This window comes from Lissotriton helveticus, chromosome 10 (assembly GCF_964261635.1).
Source record: "Lissotriton helveticus chromosome 10, aLisHel1.1, whole genome shotgun sequence".
Lineage (NCBI taxonomy): Eukaryota > Metazoa > Chordata > Amphibia > Caudata > Salamandridae > Lissotriton > Lissotriton helveticus.
In genome coordinates, this window is record NC_136071.1 from 444,565,485 (window position 1) to 444,587,210 (window position 21,726).

The following is a 21,726-nucleotide window of genomic DNA, read 5'->3' on the forward strand; positions in this document are numbered from 1 at the left end:
AATAACATTGAGCGCCTGATGGCTCAAAAGCACCCTGCACCCAGCCGCCCGAGTGCCTCTGGCCGTGCACCCTGTGTCCTATCCTACTTTGCCCTGAGCAAGTGACCAGGAGCCCAGCTCCCACAGCCGCGTGGCCTACTAGCAGCAGCCACCAGCCGAAGGCCCCCTGCCGCTCATTGGATAACATTAGCCTTAACTACCTCTGCACCCGGCTGCCCCTGTGCCGCTGAGGGTGTACCAACTGAACCGACCTGACCCTGGGGGACCCCTGAGTCTATGCCCAGAACCTTAACTTCACCAGTCGAGTGCTCACCTGGAAACCGATAACTCACTTTCCTGCCATAGGATAACATTGACTGGTTTGACTCGAAAAACCTTCTAAGTATGAAGTTTTGAAACTCTAAAATATTCCTATAAAATCAGCCGAATAACGAATTTTGAAATACTAACCTGGAATCATTAGAGGAGCCAGTACTGTACCTTTCAGCCCAGTACTAACCCGCAAAAGTAATTTTAACCGTACTTACCCATAACTTGAATTTTCTCCCATAGGAAACCATTGACTGTTTTTCTCTGAAATTTCTTCTGTCTACTTTTGAAAATTACAAATAGTCCTTACAAATCATACCAACTACTAAAACATAAATACTTGTCTTAGGTAGAGACCCCAGTACTGAACCTAGGTGTCCAGTCCTGGATTACAATAGTAACGAGAACCTACTTTACCTGTGACTTGAATTTCCTTTCATTGGACAACATTGCTAGTTTTTCATTGAAAAGTTTCTAAGTGTCAACTTTTAAAATACCTTTATATTCTTTAAAAATCATTGCAATAACCAAAACGTTTTTACTAAACTGTTTTCAGCTTAGACCCCAGGACTGAATCTAGGGTCCAGTCCTGGAATTACCAAAGTAATCTATAAAGTAATCAACTGCATTTATGTAGAAAAACCAATTAAGCTCAATGTTGAATTGTGTTTAGAATTTATTTTTTATTTATTTATTTTCAATGTTTTATATAGCGCGGACAAGATCTTTGCAGATATCAGAGCGCTTTACAGAAAACACGGGGTAAGGGAAACAAGCGGGAGATTAAGCAAACTTGTGGGTACAAGATAGTGATGGGTAGAAGGTGGGTAGCAAACTAGAATAGTAACCAGATAAACAACTTGTGAACGAATAGACAATAAGATAGACCGGCAAACGTATAGGTACAAGATAGTAGTGGGTAGTAGGTGTGTAACAAACTAGAGTAAAAATCTGATAAACAACTTAGTACAATAGACAATCAGAATAAGCAATAATACAAAGTCTGTGCACAGACTTTGGTACAACCAAAAAAGGGTTCAAGTGCGACTAGCCATAAGAATGGCTTTTGCTTCTTTCTTAAAGAGTGCAGTGGAGGAGATAAGCCTGGTTTCGGGAGGGAGGGCATTCCAGATCCTAGGTGCCATTCCTGAGAAGGAGCGCTTGTAAGTTTTTTCCTTCCGGAATCTTCGAGGTTTCAGGAGGAGATTCTTTGTGCTTCTGTTGTTTCTCGAGCCTCCTGATAAAGTCAGCTTTTGAGTGAAGTAGCTGGGAGACTTGTGGTGTACAGCCATGTGTGTCATACAGGCAATTTTCAGCTGTATTCTGGCTTCAAAAGGTAGCCAGTTCAGGGATTTTAAGTCAGGGGAAATATGCGAGTGTTTTCTAGAACCAGTGATAAGTCTCGCTGCAGCGTTCAAGGAGGCTCTTAGGGGTGCTGTTGTTGATAGGGGGAGTCCGCTGAGAGCCACGATTCCGTAGTCTATGCGTGGAATGACTAGGGCTTGAACTGCAGTTTGGAGGTCCTTAGCTGGGAGGAAAGGTTTAAGTTTCCTCAGAGTGTTGATTTGGAAGTTAGCTCCCTTAGTTGCTTTGTTGATATGCTGCTGCATGTTGAGGTTGGCATCAAGAGTGATGCCTAATGATTTCACGGAGTCCACGATGGTGGGTTGGACATTGAATGCAGTTAGGTGCTTAAGCCAGGTTTGAGTGGTGGAGATTTTCGCCGGAGGTGAGATTAGAAGGAACTCAGTTTTCAGAGCATTTAGTTTGAGATGATTATCGGCCAACCATGATTGGGTGTTTTGAGCGTAGAGTTCAGAAGTTTGATGTCTTCCGGGGATTGTAGTTTGAGGTAGAGTTGAGTGTCATCGGCGTACATATGAAAGTGTACATTAGATGCTTGGAGCAAGGTGTTGAGTGGTTCCATGACTAGGTTGAACAATGCGGGGGATAGTGACGATCCTTGAGGGACGCCTAATGAAACAGGCACAGCTGGGGATAGCACGTTGTTGATCTTGAACTTCTGAGACCGGTGATGTAGGAAGGAAGTGAACCATTTGAGGACAGTTCCCGATAGACCCATTCTGGTGTTTAGCAGCTCAAGTACGTTCTCATGTTTGACGGTATCAAATGCTGAGGAGAGATCAAGTAGGATGAGGAGGCAGGAGTCATTGCGGTCTAGGATTTGGAGGGCGTCGTCAATTATGTGTGTCATGGCCGTTTCCGTACTGTGTCTTGCTCGGAAACCTGATTGATGTGGGTTGAGGAGGTCCAACTGATCGATGTGTTTAGTCAGTTGGAGTTGAACGCATTTTTCCAGCAGTTTGGCCAGGGTGGGGCTATTGGTGATAGGGCGGTAATTGTTACGGTTAGCAGGGTCAGCTGTAGGTTTCTTGAGTATAGGCGTGACTTGCCCCACCTTGAGGGAGTCAGGGATGAGACCTTGTTGGAGGGAACAGTTAATGATTTTAGTCCAGAGTGGGAGGAGCAGGGGGGTGAAGTCTTTTACAGCATTCGCAGGTAAGGGGTCAGTGAAGTGATTAGAGGGTTTCAAGGTGCCCAGCAGTTTGTTAATTGTTTCTTCTGAGTAGGTGTCGAAGGATGACCATGTCGCATTGTTTTTAGGTTGAGTGGAAGTTATGCCGATGGGGTTGGAGTAACGGCAAACATCATTGAGGAGATCGCTTCTTATAGTATCGGTCTTTGTCTTAAAGAAAGCAGAGAATTCTTCACAGGTTGGTATATCGCTTGAGGTGAGGTTTGAATGTAGAGGTTGTTCCTTGGTTTGAGTTTTGACTAGTTCAAACAATTTTCTTGGTCTATTTTTTGCCTGATCGAGCTGGAGGCTGAAGAAAGCTGATTTTGAGCGCTTGATTTTCCTAAAATAGGCATTTCTCTTCTTCTTAAGAGTTTTACGGTGCAGTGCTGATGGGTCAGATCTCCAGGTGCGCTCAGCCATTCGCATGGCACGCCTGATTTCATTGAGTCTGCCATCATACCATGGGTTTGAGTTCTTGGTGGAAACTCTCTTCAGCTGCAGGGGGGCAACTTCGTTGATTATTGAAGTCATAGAGTTGAGGTAGAGATCGGTCAGAGATTGGACGTCTGATGCGCCGGTGGGGGGAAGGAGGAGACTGCAGCTGTGTGAAGGCAAGGAGTTGGGGTTAAGTTTCTTGAAGTCCCTTTTCCAGATCTTGGATTTGAAAGGTTGAGCCGGGTTAATTTTGACTTTTTCGTTGATGTAGAATGTGATAATGTGGTGGTCTGACCAATCGCAGGGTTGGATTGACCCCAGTTGGGTAGAGTCCTCTTTGGCGATGATAAGGTCAAGGATAGAGCCTTTGTCATGTGTCGGGCTGTTGCAGATTTGGGTGAGGTCAAGCGCATTAAGGAAAGTTTTAAGACTATTCACCACTGCATCTTTCTCGTCGTTCCAGTGGAGATTGAAGTCACCCAGGTAGATTTGTGTGTTCTGCCATCCGGAATTGGCTGAGATCGTGTCCATGAGGTGTTGGGTGAAGGTGAGGTTGTCCCCGGGTGGGTGGTAAATGATATGTAGAGAGCATACAGGTTTGCCCTCACTGTTGACGTCGAGGCAGATGAGTTCACAGGAGGTGAGGGAAGGGGAGGTGCCTTGAGCAACGGAAAAGTTGCTCCTAAAAATGCATGCGATTCCCCCGCCCGTCTTGCCGGGCCTGTCGAGTCTAATGATGTGGTAGTTGGGGGGGACAAGAATGTCCATTATGGGTGTGGAAGATTCAGATAGCCAGGTTTCCGTTAGAATGGCTAGGTCAAGGTCCATTGTTATGATGAGATCTGCAATGTCGGAGGAGTGTCTAGGGGCTGATCTGCAGTTGAGTAGGATACATTTGAGTCTGGGGGTGAAAAGGGTGGTAGAGGGTTCTAGAGAGAGGGGGACTTTTCTAAGGTTATCTGGGACGGAGCTTCTGTTGTTTTGAGTGGGGGGCCTAAGGGGATTTGAGAGAATCGTGGGTATGGGGAGGTGTGTGGTGGAGGTGTGGTTAAAGGGAACTGGGCCATAAGAGCGGAGGAGGATGTGGATGTCGTGGACCGAAAGAGGATTGAGGGCGCGGCAAGGGCGGTTGGTGTGGTTGCGCGCCGGGATAACGGGCCAATGTGGGGAGTGTTGAGTGAGAGGGGCAGTGTGGACGCTGTGGGACTTGTTGGACGAGGAAGTGGTGTTTGTAGGGGGGTGTATGAGGAGGAGTTCTTTGATGGTGCGAAGTTCTTCTTTGACTTGGAGGAGGGTGGACATAATCATGTCCAGTGTAGGATTGGAGGTGGTGTTGGGGATGAGAGCCGATGGTGGATGATTATAACTGGAACTGGAGGGTTGGGGGAGGGGTGCGCTGGTGTTAGTGCAGGGCTTTGCCATATTGGTAAGTGGCATGGTATTCGGCCGGGGAGCGAGTAACTGGGCCTACTGCAACCACTATATCTATTGTGTTTACAAAGTCTATTACCTTTCTGCAAAGTAATTACCTGAAGTCACTCATATTGAGAAAAGTATACTTTGATACCTGTTGGTTCTAAAAATAAAACTAGTATATATTTTGATATTTAAACAATTGGCCTGGAGTTCAGTCCTCGAGTGTGTGAAACCTTTTGCTGACTGAGTGTGAACAAAAAATGCTTTACACTGTCCTCTGGTACTGCCTTGCTGCTCGACCAAGCTACCACTTTAGAGAGTAAGGTCACACCTGACTTTAACCTCTGTTATACCTGTGGGGATTGTGGACCCTATACACACTGTACCTTACTTTGGTCCAGTATATATAGAGCCATTTTCTCACAGTCCCTCTGTTGGAGCTCCTGTCATAAGTAGCGGTTGAGAGTCCAGGAAGTCGCTTTCTCTCCAAAAGTTGAAGAAAGCTCCTCACCAGGGACTGCTTTTGCAGACCAAACTCCAGACTGATTTGTGCTTGTGAGGTGTGCTTAGGTAGGGTGAGGATGATCCTGTATGCGTTCACTAGTGTGCAGTCTAGGATTTTGGCATCCCTGCCTCTTAGAAGCTCACTGCCATATGTTATTGTTGGCAGTAGTTTGGCGTGCACTACACGGAGGAGGGGAGAGAACAATGGCCTATTTAATTCTGATTTTAGACTCTTCAGGCACACTGCTAGTGCAGGCCTTTCCATTTTATGGTGTCCCATTGTTGCGCAGAGTTACCTGCTTTGTCGATGATCACCCCTAAATATTTATAGTCGGTAGCTGACCGAATATATGCCTTGCACAAGAACCATGCTCGTGGATTTGTCCTATTGTTGCTAATCGTCATAGTGCATGTTGTGTCAAAGTTGATGTTCAGTCTATTTTTATCAGAATATTCATGTGTTGTATTAATACAAAGCTAGGCTTACAGCACTGTATGACTGGTGTGACGTGGCTGGCAGGCACGCGCATAGATCACATGAACTGTGTCTAATCCGCAGTTTTGACAGACTTTTCATACTGCTTACTAGAATCTCACCGCAATGCTTACGCGCATTGCATCAGCAAGACCTAAAAATGGCAACAGGGTTTTTAAAAAAAAAATTTGCAGTAAATAACAATACTACTGCACATACAAGAAATTACTCGCGTCGGCCAATGGCCGTCGCAAGCACTACCTCGCTGGTGCTGCGCACCTCCGTTGGCCGACGCAGTCCCGCCCACTCATTAATTTTCCCGCACAGAGTGAGAATTTGCGCCGCGTTTAAGCGATTAAAGGGTTAAGGACAATAGCAATATCCACTCAATGTATACTAACTGGCTTTATCTCTCATTAAGGACGACAAACCACTGTTATTGCATCCCATGGAAGGGAAATTAATTTAAAGGTTTAACGTAACAGAAATTATCAAAATAATTAAACATAGAAATACAACCTTGAGATGCACAGATGCGTGGGTTTGTGTGGAGTGGGGATCTGACGGACAGGATTGCATTGTATGCTGACGACGTCCTATTCTTCCTCACGGACTTGCAACGCTCAGGTCCCCGAGTCCTAGACATCATGCGTATCTTTGGGGAGGTTTCCGGCCTTTGGCTGAACCTACACAAGTCTACTCTGTGGGTGCTGGGGGGCGGAACCATAGCAGACCCCTGGGCAGCAGGACTACGGGTGGCATCTGACGGGCTGAAATACCTTGGAGTGTTTCTCTTGGAATCGCCAACCATTGCTTGGGATCGCAACATCGTGCCTGTGTGGGAGCGAGTCCAGGCTGATGCCAAAACGTGGTCCAGAATGCCCCTAACCATATTCGGCAGATCCGCAATCTTCAAGATGGTTGCGCTCCCACGCCTGCTATATCAGCTGCAAAATTACCCCTACCCTGTTAGCCCGCAGTAGTTTCGGCAGGTTAATTTGGTGCTGGGCCGCTTCCTATGGGCTGGAGGGGCGGCCAGGGTGGCGCTCCGGACGAGCTTCGTATCCACCTATTGTGGTGGCCTGGCCACCTCCGATCTGCTGTCCTATTACCAGGCCTCTCAGTTGCTTATTCTTAACGAATGGTGGTATGGTGATAGGGGGGACCCGGCATATGCTTTGGAGCGCTCGCTCATGGGGGACAATACGCTACACACCATCTTGTACTCGACCCGACTGCGGCGGACATTGCAGTCTGTCACGAGGGTGGTCTTTGCTGTGTGGAGACAGGCGTTGCGCCGGATGGGCTGGTGGGGCAAAATGACGGCGGAAACGCCGCTGTGGCATAACGGCCTGCTCCCGGAGCTCTCTACTCTGGCCGGGTTTGAGGGATGGGAGGCCATAGGGATTTCGTTGCTGGGCCAGGTCATGTCTGGAACTACCCTCAAATCGTTTCAGGAGCTCAGTGCGGAGTTCCACATGCCTCAATCCCAGTTCTTCCGCTATCTACAACTGCGTCATGCACTCACCCCCAGTATCGCTCACTTGGAATCTCTCCCCGAGTTTAGTCCGGTCGAGGCGAAGGTCTTTATGGGGGACCTGGAGGATAGAAAGGTCTCCCGTATCTACCAGACGCTGGTCACTCACTGCTCCTCTACATTGCTTTCCCTCCGGGCGGCATGGGAGGTGGATGTGGGTCCCCTAGATGAGGATGATTGGAGGGAGGCCCTGGAATCCCCGCGAGGGGCCGCTATAGCCATGCGGCTTCGGCTCATCCAATTTAAGTATCTCCATAGAGCCTATTACACCCGAGAGCGACTGTGGAAGGCGGGACTGATTGAGTCTCCGGAGTGTCTGCGCTGTGGGGCCACTCCGGGCTCGCTGTTGCATACGGTGTGGTCGTGTGCTAGACTGTCTGGCTTCTGGAGGGGTGTATGGGGCTGCTTGTCTGAGGTCCTGGGTTGGAATCTCCCCCGCACTCACCGGTTGGGGTTGCTGCATGTCATGGAGGGTATTGGCGGAAACATCTACAAACGCCACTTACTGTTGTTAGGACTTGTTGTGGCTAAGAGAGATCTGGCCCGGGCATGGAAGGGAGAGAGAGCCCCCCCCCTTGTCTGCATGGAAAGCTGGACTGGACTATTACATGGGGCTTGAAAAACCGGTGTTTGAGGCAAGGGGTTGCCCCCGTAAGCATTTTAAAATCTGGAAGCGGTTGGCTGATTACAGGGGGCTATCGTTGGATCCTCCAGTGGAACGAGAGGAAGACATATGAATGAGATGTGTTGCATTGGCCTATGTTCTGTGGCATACCTGTCACAACGCACCTCAGTTTTACTCGTAGCTTCATACACACGTGCGTGGGGGCGGGGAGGGGAAGGGGGGATCTGGGGGGTGGTGGGGTACGGGGAGTGGGAGGGCAGGGTTGTTTTTTCTTGAGCCTTTCTCTTTTTATTGATCGGACAATTGTGCATGCGTAATAAACTGTGCCATAACTGTTGGTGGTAATCTCCTGATTGTGGAGAGCCATAATTTTCTCTTGCCTTAACTGCTCAATAAAATCTGTTGTGAAAAAAAAAAAAAAATACAACCTTGGAAGTAACAAGTGGGGCATAAACAACTCACATGAATTTTCTAGAGATGTCTTTAGTGATATCACTGACCATGTAATATGTGAGGTCATAAGCAGTGCATTGTGTGTGTGTGTGTGTGTTTCGATTTATATAGCGCACTAATCACCCAGGGGTCTCAAGGCGCTTGCTTAGGGAACCCGTCCTGGTATTCCCCTGTGAGATACCCCGGCAGGGTATTCACAAGGTGAAAGCCAGGCATCCCGCCGCGAGGGGCCGTAGTGGAGATTAAGCAAGCTATTGCCCAGAGTCGCAGAGTGTGACCCCGTGAGTCGAGTAGGCACCGGAGCGAGAATTGTCGAGTCCGTGGAATTTTTGAGCCCGAGACCCGCCGAGGTGGGGAATCGAACCCTGGTCCACGGCTGATCTCAGCTTCCGGGTCTGCCGCCTCTAACCACTGAGCCACGCTTCTCCACTCATTGCCCACGCATTGCGGGGGCATAAGTTCTAGTTAGCTCAGGTAACACTCCTGAAAAGAAACACGGGGCCTTTACTAGCAGTTTATCACTCACCTCATAAAGCCCCTCAAAAAATGTGTTTTTATCCTCGGTGCTCCATGACTCCCACTGCCGTCGGACTTTCTTTGCGATACCTTCTTCCTTTTCGCTGGTCGACGAGCAAAGACTGCGAGAAGACGATTTGGATACACCCGTAGATGAAGTACAAAGAGGTATTGTTGAAGTGCAGCCAGAGGATGGTCCTCCATTATCTATATAATCATAATAGAAGAAAAACAAAAAAAAACATTAACTATAGATAACAGTATAAAAATTCCAGGAATTCAACTGTTAAAAAGGAGGGAGGAATTCGGCAAGTTTTCATGCTTTTGTCAACGATTATCTAAACATGTTTTCCAGTCGAACAGTAGCTATAGCTTTAATAGTTTTACATTTGAGAAGAAATCAAGGAAAATATATTACCACAGTGCAGATCAGGTGTACAATATTGTTTTAACAAACATGTAAAAATTTGTACATCAATATAAAGCTATGACTTTGATCTGTAGCACCAATGTGGAGGCTTTTAAAGATGATTAACAATCTAAACGTGGTGTAAATACAAGAATTAGGGTTGTGACCAATCAACTTTCAAAGGTAAACAAACAATCAACGGGAGCAGAAATTTCTGTCTTCATCAGGAGTCTCTAGAAGTAGTTTAAGAGACCATTGCCACTAAAACTCTAGTGCCATGCTTCATCATCGGGTCGGCACTCAGGACACCTGTGACTGAGCGGGCTCAATCCCCTTGAGGGAATACTTCCAAGTAAAATCGTCGAGGAGATCGGAGGTGGGTGTTAAAATTACCTAAAATTACCTTCTAGATTTCTTCCATAAACAAAAGACATGTATATTAGGGATGTGTTAATGGACCCATGCATAGCCAACTGTTGAGGTCTATATATTTCAGCCACCTTAGCCCAGCCAGGTCTCATATCATTCTTCAGAATCTATCTAAGCAGATTATTCTCCTAAGTTTATGAATACTGTCCTGTACCTAGTGTACATATAATCACAATTTGTGACATAAAGATAAGGTCTAGAATGAATCTTTCAACTCTTGCAAGTAATTTGCTCTGTGAACTCGTACCCATTCCATCCATACAGAGCAACTCAAACACTACATTAAATGAATGAGAAAATGTTATGGCACATGAACAGCAACAGACAACATGCTTGGAGGTGATTTTTGTGTGTCAATCCCACAAGGTCTTTTAAGTGGTATTGATATTTTGACCATGTGAAAGCCACATTCATGCAAGCAAAAAAAGGCTATTATTGCAATGGGTAAAACAAACATAGGGGTACCCTCGACATGGGCTCAAATTCGACCATGAAAGGCAACAAATGGAGGCGTGCGGACCCTGTAGCCAAACGGTGTCGAGATTGTGTGAAACATTATCTTTAGTAAGGAAATTGTCATCAACAAGAATTGCGTCCATCCCGCCGCAAGCGTAATTACTTCATCAAGGGTGCCAGACCGGTCAGATGACCTAGTGTTACCTCCATACCCTGAATATTGAAGAAAAAGACCACTGCCGGAGCTTGAAAACGCCAAGTCGGCATATTCCGCCATAGCCACTCCCCTAGTGTGCTTCTGTACCGGAATGCTTCATATGGAAGGGCTATGTAAGGTAATGTCATGTAGATCTGAACTCCGCCTACTCCCTCCTGATACAGGGTACACAAGACAAAAATTCTAATAAAACTCAAACTGAAGACCAGGGCGGTCTGCCTCATTGAAAAGAAAGGTATGGTCTACCCACAAAAAAGGGGACATCTTATTCCTGTCACGGGACCAGAAAAAATGTGGATCTCATCTATACTCTAAAAATAAATATTCTTTTTCTGAGGAATAAAAGGGTAACATATTTGGCAGTAAAAAAAATATGGTCGGTACAAAAAAAGAACTGGTTGAAAAAGAGAAAAAAAACAAAGTGAATTTCTATTTTGAATCTGGTTACTGCTTTTAATCTTCTATGGTGGATTTATGCACGCTTGCTGCAGCCTCAGTTGCCATTTGTGCCATTTTTGCAGTTTTTGAACATAGTGCTATATTGTTATCAATTAACTGTTTCAACATTTCTGGAAGAGTGCATAGTTTGACAATGGGAGTGCATACACAGGTGAGGTTATGATTGGCGAATAGCATGAAACAGAAACCAATCTGTAGCCTACATTGTTAAGCTTGCTACACCAGTTTGGAAATAGAAGAACCAATAGATTGTAACATACCTATTTAGAGTTCCAGCTTATAGAACTGCCAGTTCAGCACCTTGATGGAGAAACTCATTGAGCTAGCTGCGTTAGTTGGAGCAATTATAGAGTCATGAGTTGATGTGTTAATATTTATGGACAAATCATCCAAGTGTTGTGCATCAGGACTGTCCAATGCAAGACTTCCAGAATTATTAGATCTATTAAACATAGTTTAGCAAGATATTGCTTGGATAAAAGACAGGAGAGCTGTAGAATTGGTAGGTCCAAGTTATCTGTAGCACTGTGATAAACTTGGGTAGTAATTTCAATGTGCGATGGTATAATGGGATGGGATCTAGTCAGAATTTTAGCAAAATGTATAGTAGATGGAGACATTTGTGGATTATTGTTAAGTGATTTATAATGTTAGTCATAAAACACTACTATAGGCAGTACGTTAGACCTGTCCTTAACCACATTCGGAGAAGGAGGTGATGGGTTAACTTGGGAATTTTCAGACCCATTTTGGTTTTGAAGAATGAATAATTTCAGAAAGGTCTGGATGCCATTCATGACCTATATGAAAAAAAACTCTGGTTTTGGGCTGAGGCTGCACCATCTATATATGACACCCTCAGATGCTTCTTACTATGTGGCTCTTTACACAGCACAGAAATAAAAACTAAACAATTATACTCCAAAAAAGCTTGATTGACTCATAGAGAAATCTTTGAGTAGTAATACAGAGAAGCGCAGAAAAGCACATGCAATATTAAAGGTTGGAATAACAGACAATTCTATATCAAGGATTTTTAATGAAGTATTGCAATTTAAAATATTTCCCTGAAATAGAGAAAGGAAAAAAAAGATGTTAAAAAGTACAACTAGTTAGTCCTGTACCCGGATACACTGCTTCTGGAAAGGAGTATTCAAATATATCGGGCACGTGGTAGGTTTGAAAATACAAAGTGAGGCCTCATTACTAATGGGTAACATCTGGGGAGATGAGGGGTAATGAAGTATTTCAAAATACTAAAAAATGTAGGCTTAATTGTGGCAAGGAGAAATACGCTTTATTGGGGTACATCATAAGCTGCGAGAGAGGGGAGTCTGGTGTGATGGCGCTGACCCATGAAATACACACTGACAGGTCAAATGATGAGCAATGCTGGTCATCTGGCATCAATAAGCACATTATATAATTGTGCCATTAATTTTTTTATTGGTAAGGTTAATAAAAAGATGTTTAAAAATATAGAATAAAAATAGAAAACAAAGGAGTATTATCCCTGCCCCACGTGCCACAACTACACCAGTGTGAGACAGGTCAGGCAGACACGAGACAATAAATACCGAATTATGATCGAAATATGGACTTCCCATAGTGACCTGCATAATAAAGTGTTCAACATCTGTGCTGACCTACCGTAATGAGGATAGTATATATACATATATACACAACAAATAAACTATTGTCGAATTTTTTTTCACAGATACATTGCTCCACCTCAAAGAGAAACAACCATTGACCACTGCAAATTACATAAAGAAATGGAGAATTAGTCTTCGCCCAACATGCTGGACTTGTTCCAAAATGTACCAAAACATTGCTATTGAATCTCAGGCCCTTGCATGAACCAAGCAGTGAGGCAACTGTGGTGGAGAGGGAACGTAGAGTATGGACACCAAAACAATCACTGCAATCCACACAGCACCACTTTCCTACAAATCTAAAAAAAATAAGAAAAAAAAATAAAGATTTTTACGTCCCTAATCTCAACAAATGTTTGACTAGCAAACAAGATTTTCCCCATCGAAAATTCAAGAATATTCTGAACAGATAATTTTCTGGTAAAAATATCAATTGGCGGCTTACCGCTATTCTTGATCTCCTCATGTAAAATTGAAACGGTAAGCACATGCTTAAATAAATGTACTACTAATCCATGGATAAATCTGAGTACTGCCTAGATTGTCCTCATCCAAACCCAACTGCATAAAATACTTCTTTAAGCACTGCAGATTTGGCCACATGGCTTGTCTCTCTCTTCGGAGGCTCAGTAGTATTAGCAGCTTGCCTCCCGGATGCATGATGCTTATCTCCGTCTCTTACCAACCACGAGGACACGTTGCAGCAGTAGAAGTGGTCTCCACCCCCCCACCCCACCCTCCCCAGGGGAGAACGCGATCCCGTCGCCCTGGCAGTCTCGAACCCCACCGCTGCATCACCTAATCAGGAGCAGAGGTACCAAGCTGCGATCCTGAGCTGATAGGCTGGCACACAATAAGGTCGGTGCAGGGGGCGTGAAGTGAAGTGGCGGAGGTGAGCGGTGTCGTCCCCCGCAACGGGGATTTGCCTCCACGTGTTCTTGGCAGGAGGAGTCTGGTGGGCTGCCTGCTCATATACACCAGGTGCCTGACCATAAGATGGCGCCAGTCAGGGCCTAATTGCCTACATTTCTCAGCAGAAGGGAGTGCTGGGTGGGGGTGTCCCGCCCCCATTCACCGTGTGCAGTAGTGACAAGGGGCAGGGTTGCACCCCCGCCGGCACAGCGCCTGAACTGAGACCAGCCCAGTCCCCTGAGGAGCCTACAAGTGCAGACTGAGGACACGTGACATCCACAGTGATCCCTCCCTACGTCCTCCGACCTAGGGGTTTAGCTGAAGGATGAGGCAGACAACGCCTACCAATAACACCGGGAATGACACCTTCTTTGGAACTATGAGGATGCCACCATGGGCTGTAACTAAAACTGTTTACACACTTTATTCTAAGCCGAAATATTCCTTAGCCCCCTCAGGACAGCGCCTGACCTCAAGATGGTGTCTGGATTTTGTTCGGACTGCAGTTTCTCATCTCACCAACTCCTCCGCTTTATTATGACATTCACTGATTCCACCTGATCATTATCCTGACAGCAGAGTCCGAGCACTATGTTCGGAGCAGCTGCTCGGTTCAGCTATAGAGGAGATCAGCCCTGGTTCATTCCCCGGCCGTCACCTACCCAGCCGGACATAGGGCACAGTTTCTACCCTTCTCCCTGTTTTGTCTCCCATCCCTCCCCCTCCCCTGACGAATTTCCGTAACTTTGCTTTCTTTTTTCTTATGTTTGATTTTTCTCTAGGAACAAATGTAACTTGTAACCTGTAACTCAGATCCTCATGTAAAGCGCTCGGATACCTCCATGAATATGCCCCTTGCCAAAGCACTCCTTCTCCGCTTGTTGGGGAGGGATCCAGCATTTATGCCCTGAAGTCTCAGAGACCCCTCTGAGAGAGTCCACAGGGATAAGGGAGTCATACATAGCGGAGGACTGAGAATTGCTCTTGTAATTCATGTATCTCATGTAACTACGCTCCAGTAACTGATGTAACTTTGTAACTATGCTTTGAAACAATTGTCCTTCCTCATGTAAAGCGCTCCGATACCTCTGGGTCTAGACAGCGCTATATAAAACTTTTCAAATAAATTACGAAGAAAAACATATCTTTTTTTGCCAGAACTTTTTTCTGCAACAACAGTAACCTTTTTTGAAGAAACACCACCCAGAATCATTACATACTCTTACTTTTCTCTCTTTGTTCACTTCTGTGTTAGCCATCAGAAATAGATAAGACGAGCTAAAATAGTTCTACTTGTGGTAGCGGAACTCTTAAAATACGTACATTAGCAGTCTTGGAGTTGTTTTTCAGACATGCCACTTTTGACTCAAACTGCTGGACCCAGCTTACCACACATAAGCAGAACCGCAGCATCCACTTACCCAGAGAAGTCACCTCTGATTCAATCTCTTCCACCTTCCAGTTAAGTGCAAACTCAAGCCTTGCTCCACACTCTGCAGGGTAGTTTGCGTCATATTTTACTTCACCTTTGTTTCAATGTTGCGAGAGGGAGCCTGATTCTCATTCACTAGTACCATCAAGAGGCATTTTCCCTAAGTGGTACTACTGTGCCTCTCACCAACTTTGTACCTAGATTTTAGCCTTCCTCTAATTTAAAGGGTTTGGGGCCTGAAAAGGACATACTTCTTCCCCTTGCTCTTTTTCTCCTTAGACTGCAAGAGTGGATGTTATGAAGCAATGTACTAACATAAATAAACAAGCATTGGAAACTATTGGCTTTACCAACAGTTTTTTTTAGCTGTACAGCAGCACATCATCCCAGATACCATGCAGCATGGATAAAAAAACAGGAGGGAGGTGGGGGGGGGAGCAGTCTGTTGTTTTGTATATAGATCAAGCATGCGTACGCCTACAAAATGACCCAAGTTTTCTTTTTCCTTTTTATTTACTGATCAGAGCTGGATTAACACCTACATAAAAGGATTGGTGAAGAACATGTGTGGGGAGAAGAACACAAGAGGGGAAGCAATGTAGAGTGGAAGCGAAAAACAGATGCGTTAATTGTGGAGTTAAAATTGCTTGGATAAGCAGCTCAAAGGGCAAAGCTGTATAAAAGTGAAAGAGTATGTAAAAGAGTCCCAAAGGACAACTTTGTGGAAAATTGCATTTTTCATAATTTAGGACAAGGAATGTGTTTAGAGATGGGGTAAACACACTGGATGGTAAAAATGCATGCATTCTCATACAAGCATTGGAAATGCAATAGGTCTCGCATTAGAAAAGTTGGAGCTATTGGTCTTGTAAATGACAATTATTTTATTTATGTATTGATTTTTAAAATAGCTAAATTGATAGTTTTGTCATTTACAATGCCAATAGTTATAACTTTCGCGAATGTGACACCTATAGCATTTGTAATTTTAAAGCCAAACAAACCTGCAATCAAAACAAGCCTCTACAGCTTAAAGGTAAAGAGGTAGTTGCCTACAGGAGAGAGTAGAGCACTAAAAATCTGTTTACAGTGAAAGGGCAGTAGAAATGTAAATATGTGCAACACGTATTAAAGGTGAAACTGAAGCTACTTTTAAGTGGCCTGTGCATTAGTGTTTCTTTAAAGTGAAATGAGGCACTTTAGTGAACATGACTGTATAAGATCAGCTTTGTGTTCCTTTTGTGAGTGACATGTCCCTCAGCCAATGCCATTGCTACGTTATCTTATGTAGCATATGTACGTAGCGCAGCTGGAAATTCCCACATAGTAAACCGCGTAGTTTCTAGAAGGAGTATAGCGTCTGCTGTTCGTTTCCGGCCTCGTGTGACAGGTAATAAAAAAAAGCGATCTTTTAATTTGTTTGTAATGTTAGTGCTCTTTACATGGTATGGTGGGTGGGGGTGGCTTGTAGGTGATGGTTGGTGAATGTGAAGTTGTTTTCCGTAATTAAGGACATAAGGTCAAGGGCTTTAAGTTTTAAATGGAGCAGAGTTGGCTTTGTAATTTGGGTGGGTGAGGGACGTGGGAGATCTCATTTTTGGGAGGAGACGGAAAGGAGATAGATGCAGGAAGTGCACAAGTGGGGGAAGGGGTGGCGTATTGGAATGCGGCTGTTAATGGAGGTAGGGAAATGGGAGGAGGGGGAGGTCAGTGGCGCACATGAGGACGGAGGAGTTGTTGGTGCAAAATTGAGATTGTATTAAGGGGCGCAGCAGGGGCCTTTTATTTTTATGAGGTAATTTGTTGTGAATGTAATTTGTTTGTGGTGTGCAAGAGCTTTAAATGGTTTGGTGGGTGGGGGTGGCTTGTAAGTGCTAGTTAGTGATGGTGGAGTTATTTTTTGCTGTAGTCGATATGCTGGGGGGCAAATTAAGGACAGAGGGTCAAAAGATTAAAGTTTTGAATGGGGCGGAGTTGGCTTTCTAACTTGGGTGGATGAGGGAGGTCGGAAGTTCGATTGTTTAGAAGGACATAGAAAAGGGATAGGTGCAGAAAGTGCACAAGTGAGGGGGTGGCGTATTGCAATACGGTAGTGATAAAGGAAGGGGAATGGAGGGGGGAAGGTCAGCAGCGCACAGGAGGAAGGGGGGGGAGTTGTTGTCGCAGGAAAGAGAATACATTAAAAGGGTGGGCGCAGCAGGAACGTTTTACCCTTATTTACTTATTTATTTGCGCATTTTTATATAGCTGGGACTTTACCCTAAGATGGCAGAGCTGTTCACAATAGGAACAAAACTGATACATGAGAACATTAAAAGTGAGCAAATTACAAAAGCAAATTACAAGACGGAGGGCATTGCTGTGGGGAGGGGGGAGGAGAAATGCGACACGGCCGCAGCAGGGGGCGGAGCGGGGAGAGTGGCGAGGAGGGTGAAGCAGCTGGGGCCTTTGAAGTGAAGCTAAGCTTACATGGCACTCTCTCGCTGGGTGCACGAACCCCGTCAAAAATGAAGAAAAAAAATTAAGTGCGGTCTCACACGCTTTGTTTTTTAAAGCCCCTTGGCGGGCCAGGTCCTGGAGGCAATCCTGAATTCTGTAGTGGGGGCCCGCGCAGTCCCGGGGACCGCCACCTCCAAGGGGTTTTATAATTTCTGTGCTGGGGGCACACGGCCTCTCGCAGCCCCGGGGATCACCACCTCCCCACAGCTTAATTATAATAGGGTGGGTGGGGCCTTGCAGGCCCACCCAATACACGGGGACCGCCACCTTCCCGGGGCTTCAATTAAACACAATCGTGGGGCCTCAAGGGCCACCCAAGCTTCGGGGACCTTCACCTCCCTGGGGCTAAAATAAAGAGGGTGTGGGGGGGGGGGGGGGGTTCAAGCCCCCCTACACTGCCCCAGGGACCACCACCTCCCCCGGGCACTGTTTGTTACGGATCCCCGATCCCGAGGACCACCACCTCCCCGGGTTTTAAACACTCCTGGGGACCGGCCCAACTCCTGGATTCCTTGATGGCCCTGGGGACCGACACCCCCCTGGGCCGGCTCCTGCAATGTCCCGGAGTGCCCACCCCTGGGACATTGCTGTGTGCTACGACATGGTGGGAGCACGGCTCCCGCCCTGTCATAGCAAACGCTACTTTGGTTTTTGGAAGCGCGAGCAGGAAACCTGCTCTCGCTGTCAAAAACCAAAGCAGAATTGCTTTTGCACAAGTGGAGCTGCATGTTAGCAGCTTCCCTTGTGCAAAAGCAATGTCAGCTTCCGCAGGATGCGGGGAGCCGCCGGGGCCATTAGGGCTCCCCTCACGGTCCCCCACTTGAGGGCCGGCCACGGGGGATGGGGTCCCCGGGGCCATTAGTTGCCCGGGAGGGGGGCCACGCGGCCTCCTCCCTTTGAAAAAAAATAATGGCCGGGCCCCGGACAATGGAGTACCCAGGGCCCAAATCGGCCTGGGGATGGGAGCCGCGCGGCCCCCCCTCCTCAAAAAAAAAAAAATGGCCAATTCACAGGGAATGGGGCCCTGAGGCCATTAGTTGCCCGGAAGGGTGGCTATGCGGCCCCCTCCGGCGATGGGATCCCTGGGGCCGAAATCGGCCTGGGGAGAGGAGCCCCCAGGGGATGGAGTCCCCAGGGCCAATAGTGGCCCAGCAAAAGGGGGCAACGCTGCCCAGCTTTCCTACAATAATAAAGAAAAAGCAGAAGGCCAGCCCAGAATTGGCCTGAGGAGGAGGGGGGCCATGCAGCCCCCCTCCAATTTTTTTTATTTTTTTTTAAAGGTCTGGCCATGCCCATGGCCAGACTTTGCATTGCGGGAGCAGGAGTTATAGTTAGCTCTACTAATATATACATTTCTCTTTCCAGTGAATATGTATGTATATATATGTGTATATATGTATATATATGTGTATATATATGTATATATATGTGTATATATGTGTATATATGTGTATATATGTGTGTGTGTGTGTGTATATATATATATATATATATACATATACATATACATATACACACACATACATACATATATATACACACACACACACACACACACACACACACAACACTAGGTAATTTATATTATATACCAGTAACTACCTAGTGATATATAATATATAAAATATATATATGTGCTGAAACTCCACATTACCACCTCCAATCCCCCAGGACCGGCGAAGCAGGAGACAGACCACGAACTTTTCAGGTAACTGATTTTAATTGCAGGTCTTAGTGGTACAACCAACCATGACGCGTTTCGGGCTATGCAGCCCTTGTTCACATGCAAGGAGTAGCTGGATTCAGTGATTTTTAAAGTGCATTTTTACCCGCCTGCTACCCGCCTCCTAGAAAGGTCATGTGACCTACAAACAACAGACTGGATTTGTCTGAGTCCAATGTAGGAAAGCCTAGTTGTTTTCATATATATATATATTGCACAAAATTAAAGCAATTATGGATGAGACAACAATTCGAAATTATTGCACAACAAGTACTATGCATAAATGCATTTATGAACTGTAAACACCATTTTGTTATTTTCTAATCACTAGGTCAAAAGAGCTTATAACAAACTTGGCAAAATAACTGGATAAATCTGTTATGTCACAAGAGAGGCCAACTATACTGGTTTATAAAAGGTGACTGTGCTGATAATTTCAACTTGACTTCTGCCCCGTGGGACAGAAGAACGGAGAGCTGGGTGTGCAATTTGAGCACAAAAGTGCTACAGTGTCAACAACCAAAAGCTAGGACAACCCTGCCTAGTGTGCAAAGAGGCTTTATATAAAGTGCATGTATTCACATCTAAAAAGTGATAAAATACATGATATACATCTTGCTGATTAAAAAGAATGCACATAGAAAAACGTTACCTATATTAAAATAAGGACTAAGCCATATTATTTGATCAAAGGTAAGTAAAAAATGCTATTCTAAAAACAGTAATTCATCGTGATTTTAAAAGTGAAAAATAAGTGCAGTGACCAAATATATGGTAATAAAACTTGATAATGAGTAGGGAGGAAAAATGCCACAGATGTAAAGTGGCCGGAGGACAGAGTAAAAAGGGGAAAAGGAATAGTAAAACCTAATAGATAACAGGGAACCTGACTATCTATTAAACATCATAAATAATCCTTGTTAATCGGTTCCTTCATAATCAGGAGAAGAGATGGGCAACAGGGAACCTGACTACCCATCTGGACCAAGCTCCATCCTAGTGCGACTGGCTTGAGCGATAATATTAGATGAGTCCCTTGCCGATAACTTAATGGGCGCCAATGTAGATGAAAGGCAAAACCCCTTCAAAATGCCAGGATGAAGAAACACACTTCAGAGTTGTATCGTGACTATAGAAAGTTATGAATATCTTCAGTATTATTGAGGCCATTAGGCCACTTGCTCTCAAACTCCAAAATGAAGCGTGTCTCTAGCTGCCTCAGCAGCAGCTCCCTGTTTCCTCCTCTACGCGAGGGCGGTACTGATCCCACCACAAAATACGTAAGGCACTCTAGATCTTTATTGTGCCTTAACGCAAAGTGTCGTGCTACAGGATAGGCGGGACCATTGTGTAGTATTGCTCGGAGGTGTTGGAGAATTCTGACGTTCACCTGGGCTTTGGTACTACCGATGTAATATAGTCCACAGGTGCACGTCAGAACGTAAACTGCAAAGTCGGTTTTGCAATCATGGCTGCCCTTGATCGGGATGTCTGTCGTGCCAAAAGGTGTGCGGTAATGTGTTCTATTCATACCGAATTTGCACGCCCTACAATATGTGCATTTGCAAAATCCAGGCTTGGATTTTAACCACGTACCCTTTTGTTTCAGCTCTGGGCTGCTAACAGCCAGAGATGCCCCCATATTTCTGGCCCTACGAAAAGTGACTAGGGGCTTTCGGGGCAAGGTAGAATTCAGGATGTTATCTGTGAGAACTATTGGCCAGTTTTTTTGAATAATCTTTTTGATGGCGTTCTCTTCACTGCTGTAAGTAGTGATAAATCTAGGGCAAGTGTTAGTTTCTGTGTCAGAACCAGCAGGGGAATCAATATTATCAGTATCTGAGCTCTGTCTCGACAATAGACTGTCTCTACTTCTTAACCTTGCTTTAGCCAAAGCCTGGTTGAAGATTCGGTCTGAGTAGCCACGTTCTTTGAGACGGGCCCTGAGGTCAGTGACACAACCCTCAAAATCTGCCGGAGAACTGCAAATTAGTTTAATCCTTAAGATTTCTCCATAAGGGATGCTGCATATTGTATGCCTTGGGTGAAGACTTGAGGCATGTAGTGTAGTATTGCCGGATGTGGGTTTGCGGTGTAAAGTTGATTCTAATCTATTGGCACTCACATAGATTTAGACGTCCAAAAATTCTATCTGTTTAGGACGGATGTGAGATGTAAAATGGAGATTGAGGCAGTTCACATTGATTTCATCTATAAATATTAGTGCTTCATCTACACTACCCTGCCATAGAATAAATATGTTGTCAATATATCTTAGATACCTGACAATCTTCTCTCTGACCCACACCTCATGTGTGACGCTGAGAACCTGCTCCTCCCACCAGCCTACGTGCAAGCACGCGTAGCTGGGGGAGAAGCAGGATCCCATTGCCACGCCTCGAAGCTGTCTCCACAGCTCCTTTCCAAAAGCAAAATAATTGTTATTTAGACACCAATTCAAGACAGACTGACTGACTGACTGACTGACTGACTGACTGACTGACTGACTGACTGACTGACTGACTGACTGACTGACTCAGACACAGACACACACACACACACACACACAAGACAGGTTTTTAGGTCTCGGCCTGGCGAAAGCAGTGCATGCGCTGCTCTCGTCATACCAGGGCTTCTTGGAATCGATACGATTCCAGAAGTTGTGTCGCTGCACCGCCTCCATTTTTGATTTGTGGGCGTCGTTTTGCGCCGTAGATTAGACAAAA

The 21,726-nt window shown here is 45.5% G+C and overlaps 1 protein-coding gene across 1 annotated transcript in view; it reads right to left on the reverse strand.

Moving 5' to 3' along the window:
• The window catches only part of CRAMP1 (cramped chromatin regulator 1), a 1,037,800-nt gene that overhangs the window by 953,551 nt on the left and 62,523 nt on the right, over positions 1-21,726 (reverse strand). The window contains exon 3 of the mRNA XM_078662937.1: positions 8,820-9,016. Within this exon, the coding sequence (XP_078519063.1) occupies positions 8,820-9,016 (197 nt within the window). The remainder of the gene's footprint in view (positions 1-8,819; positions 9,017-21,726) is intronic.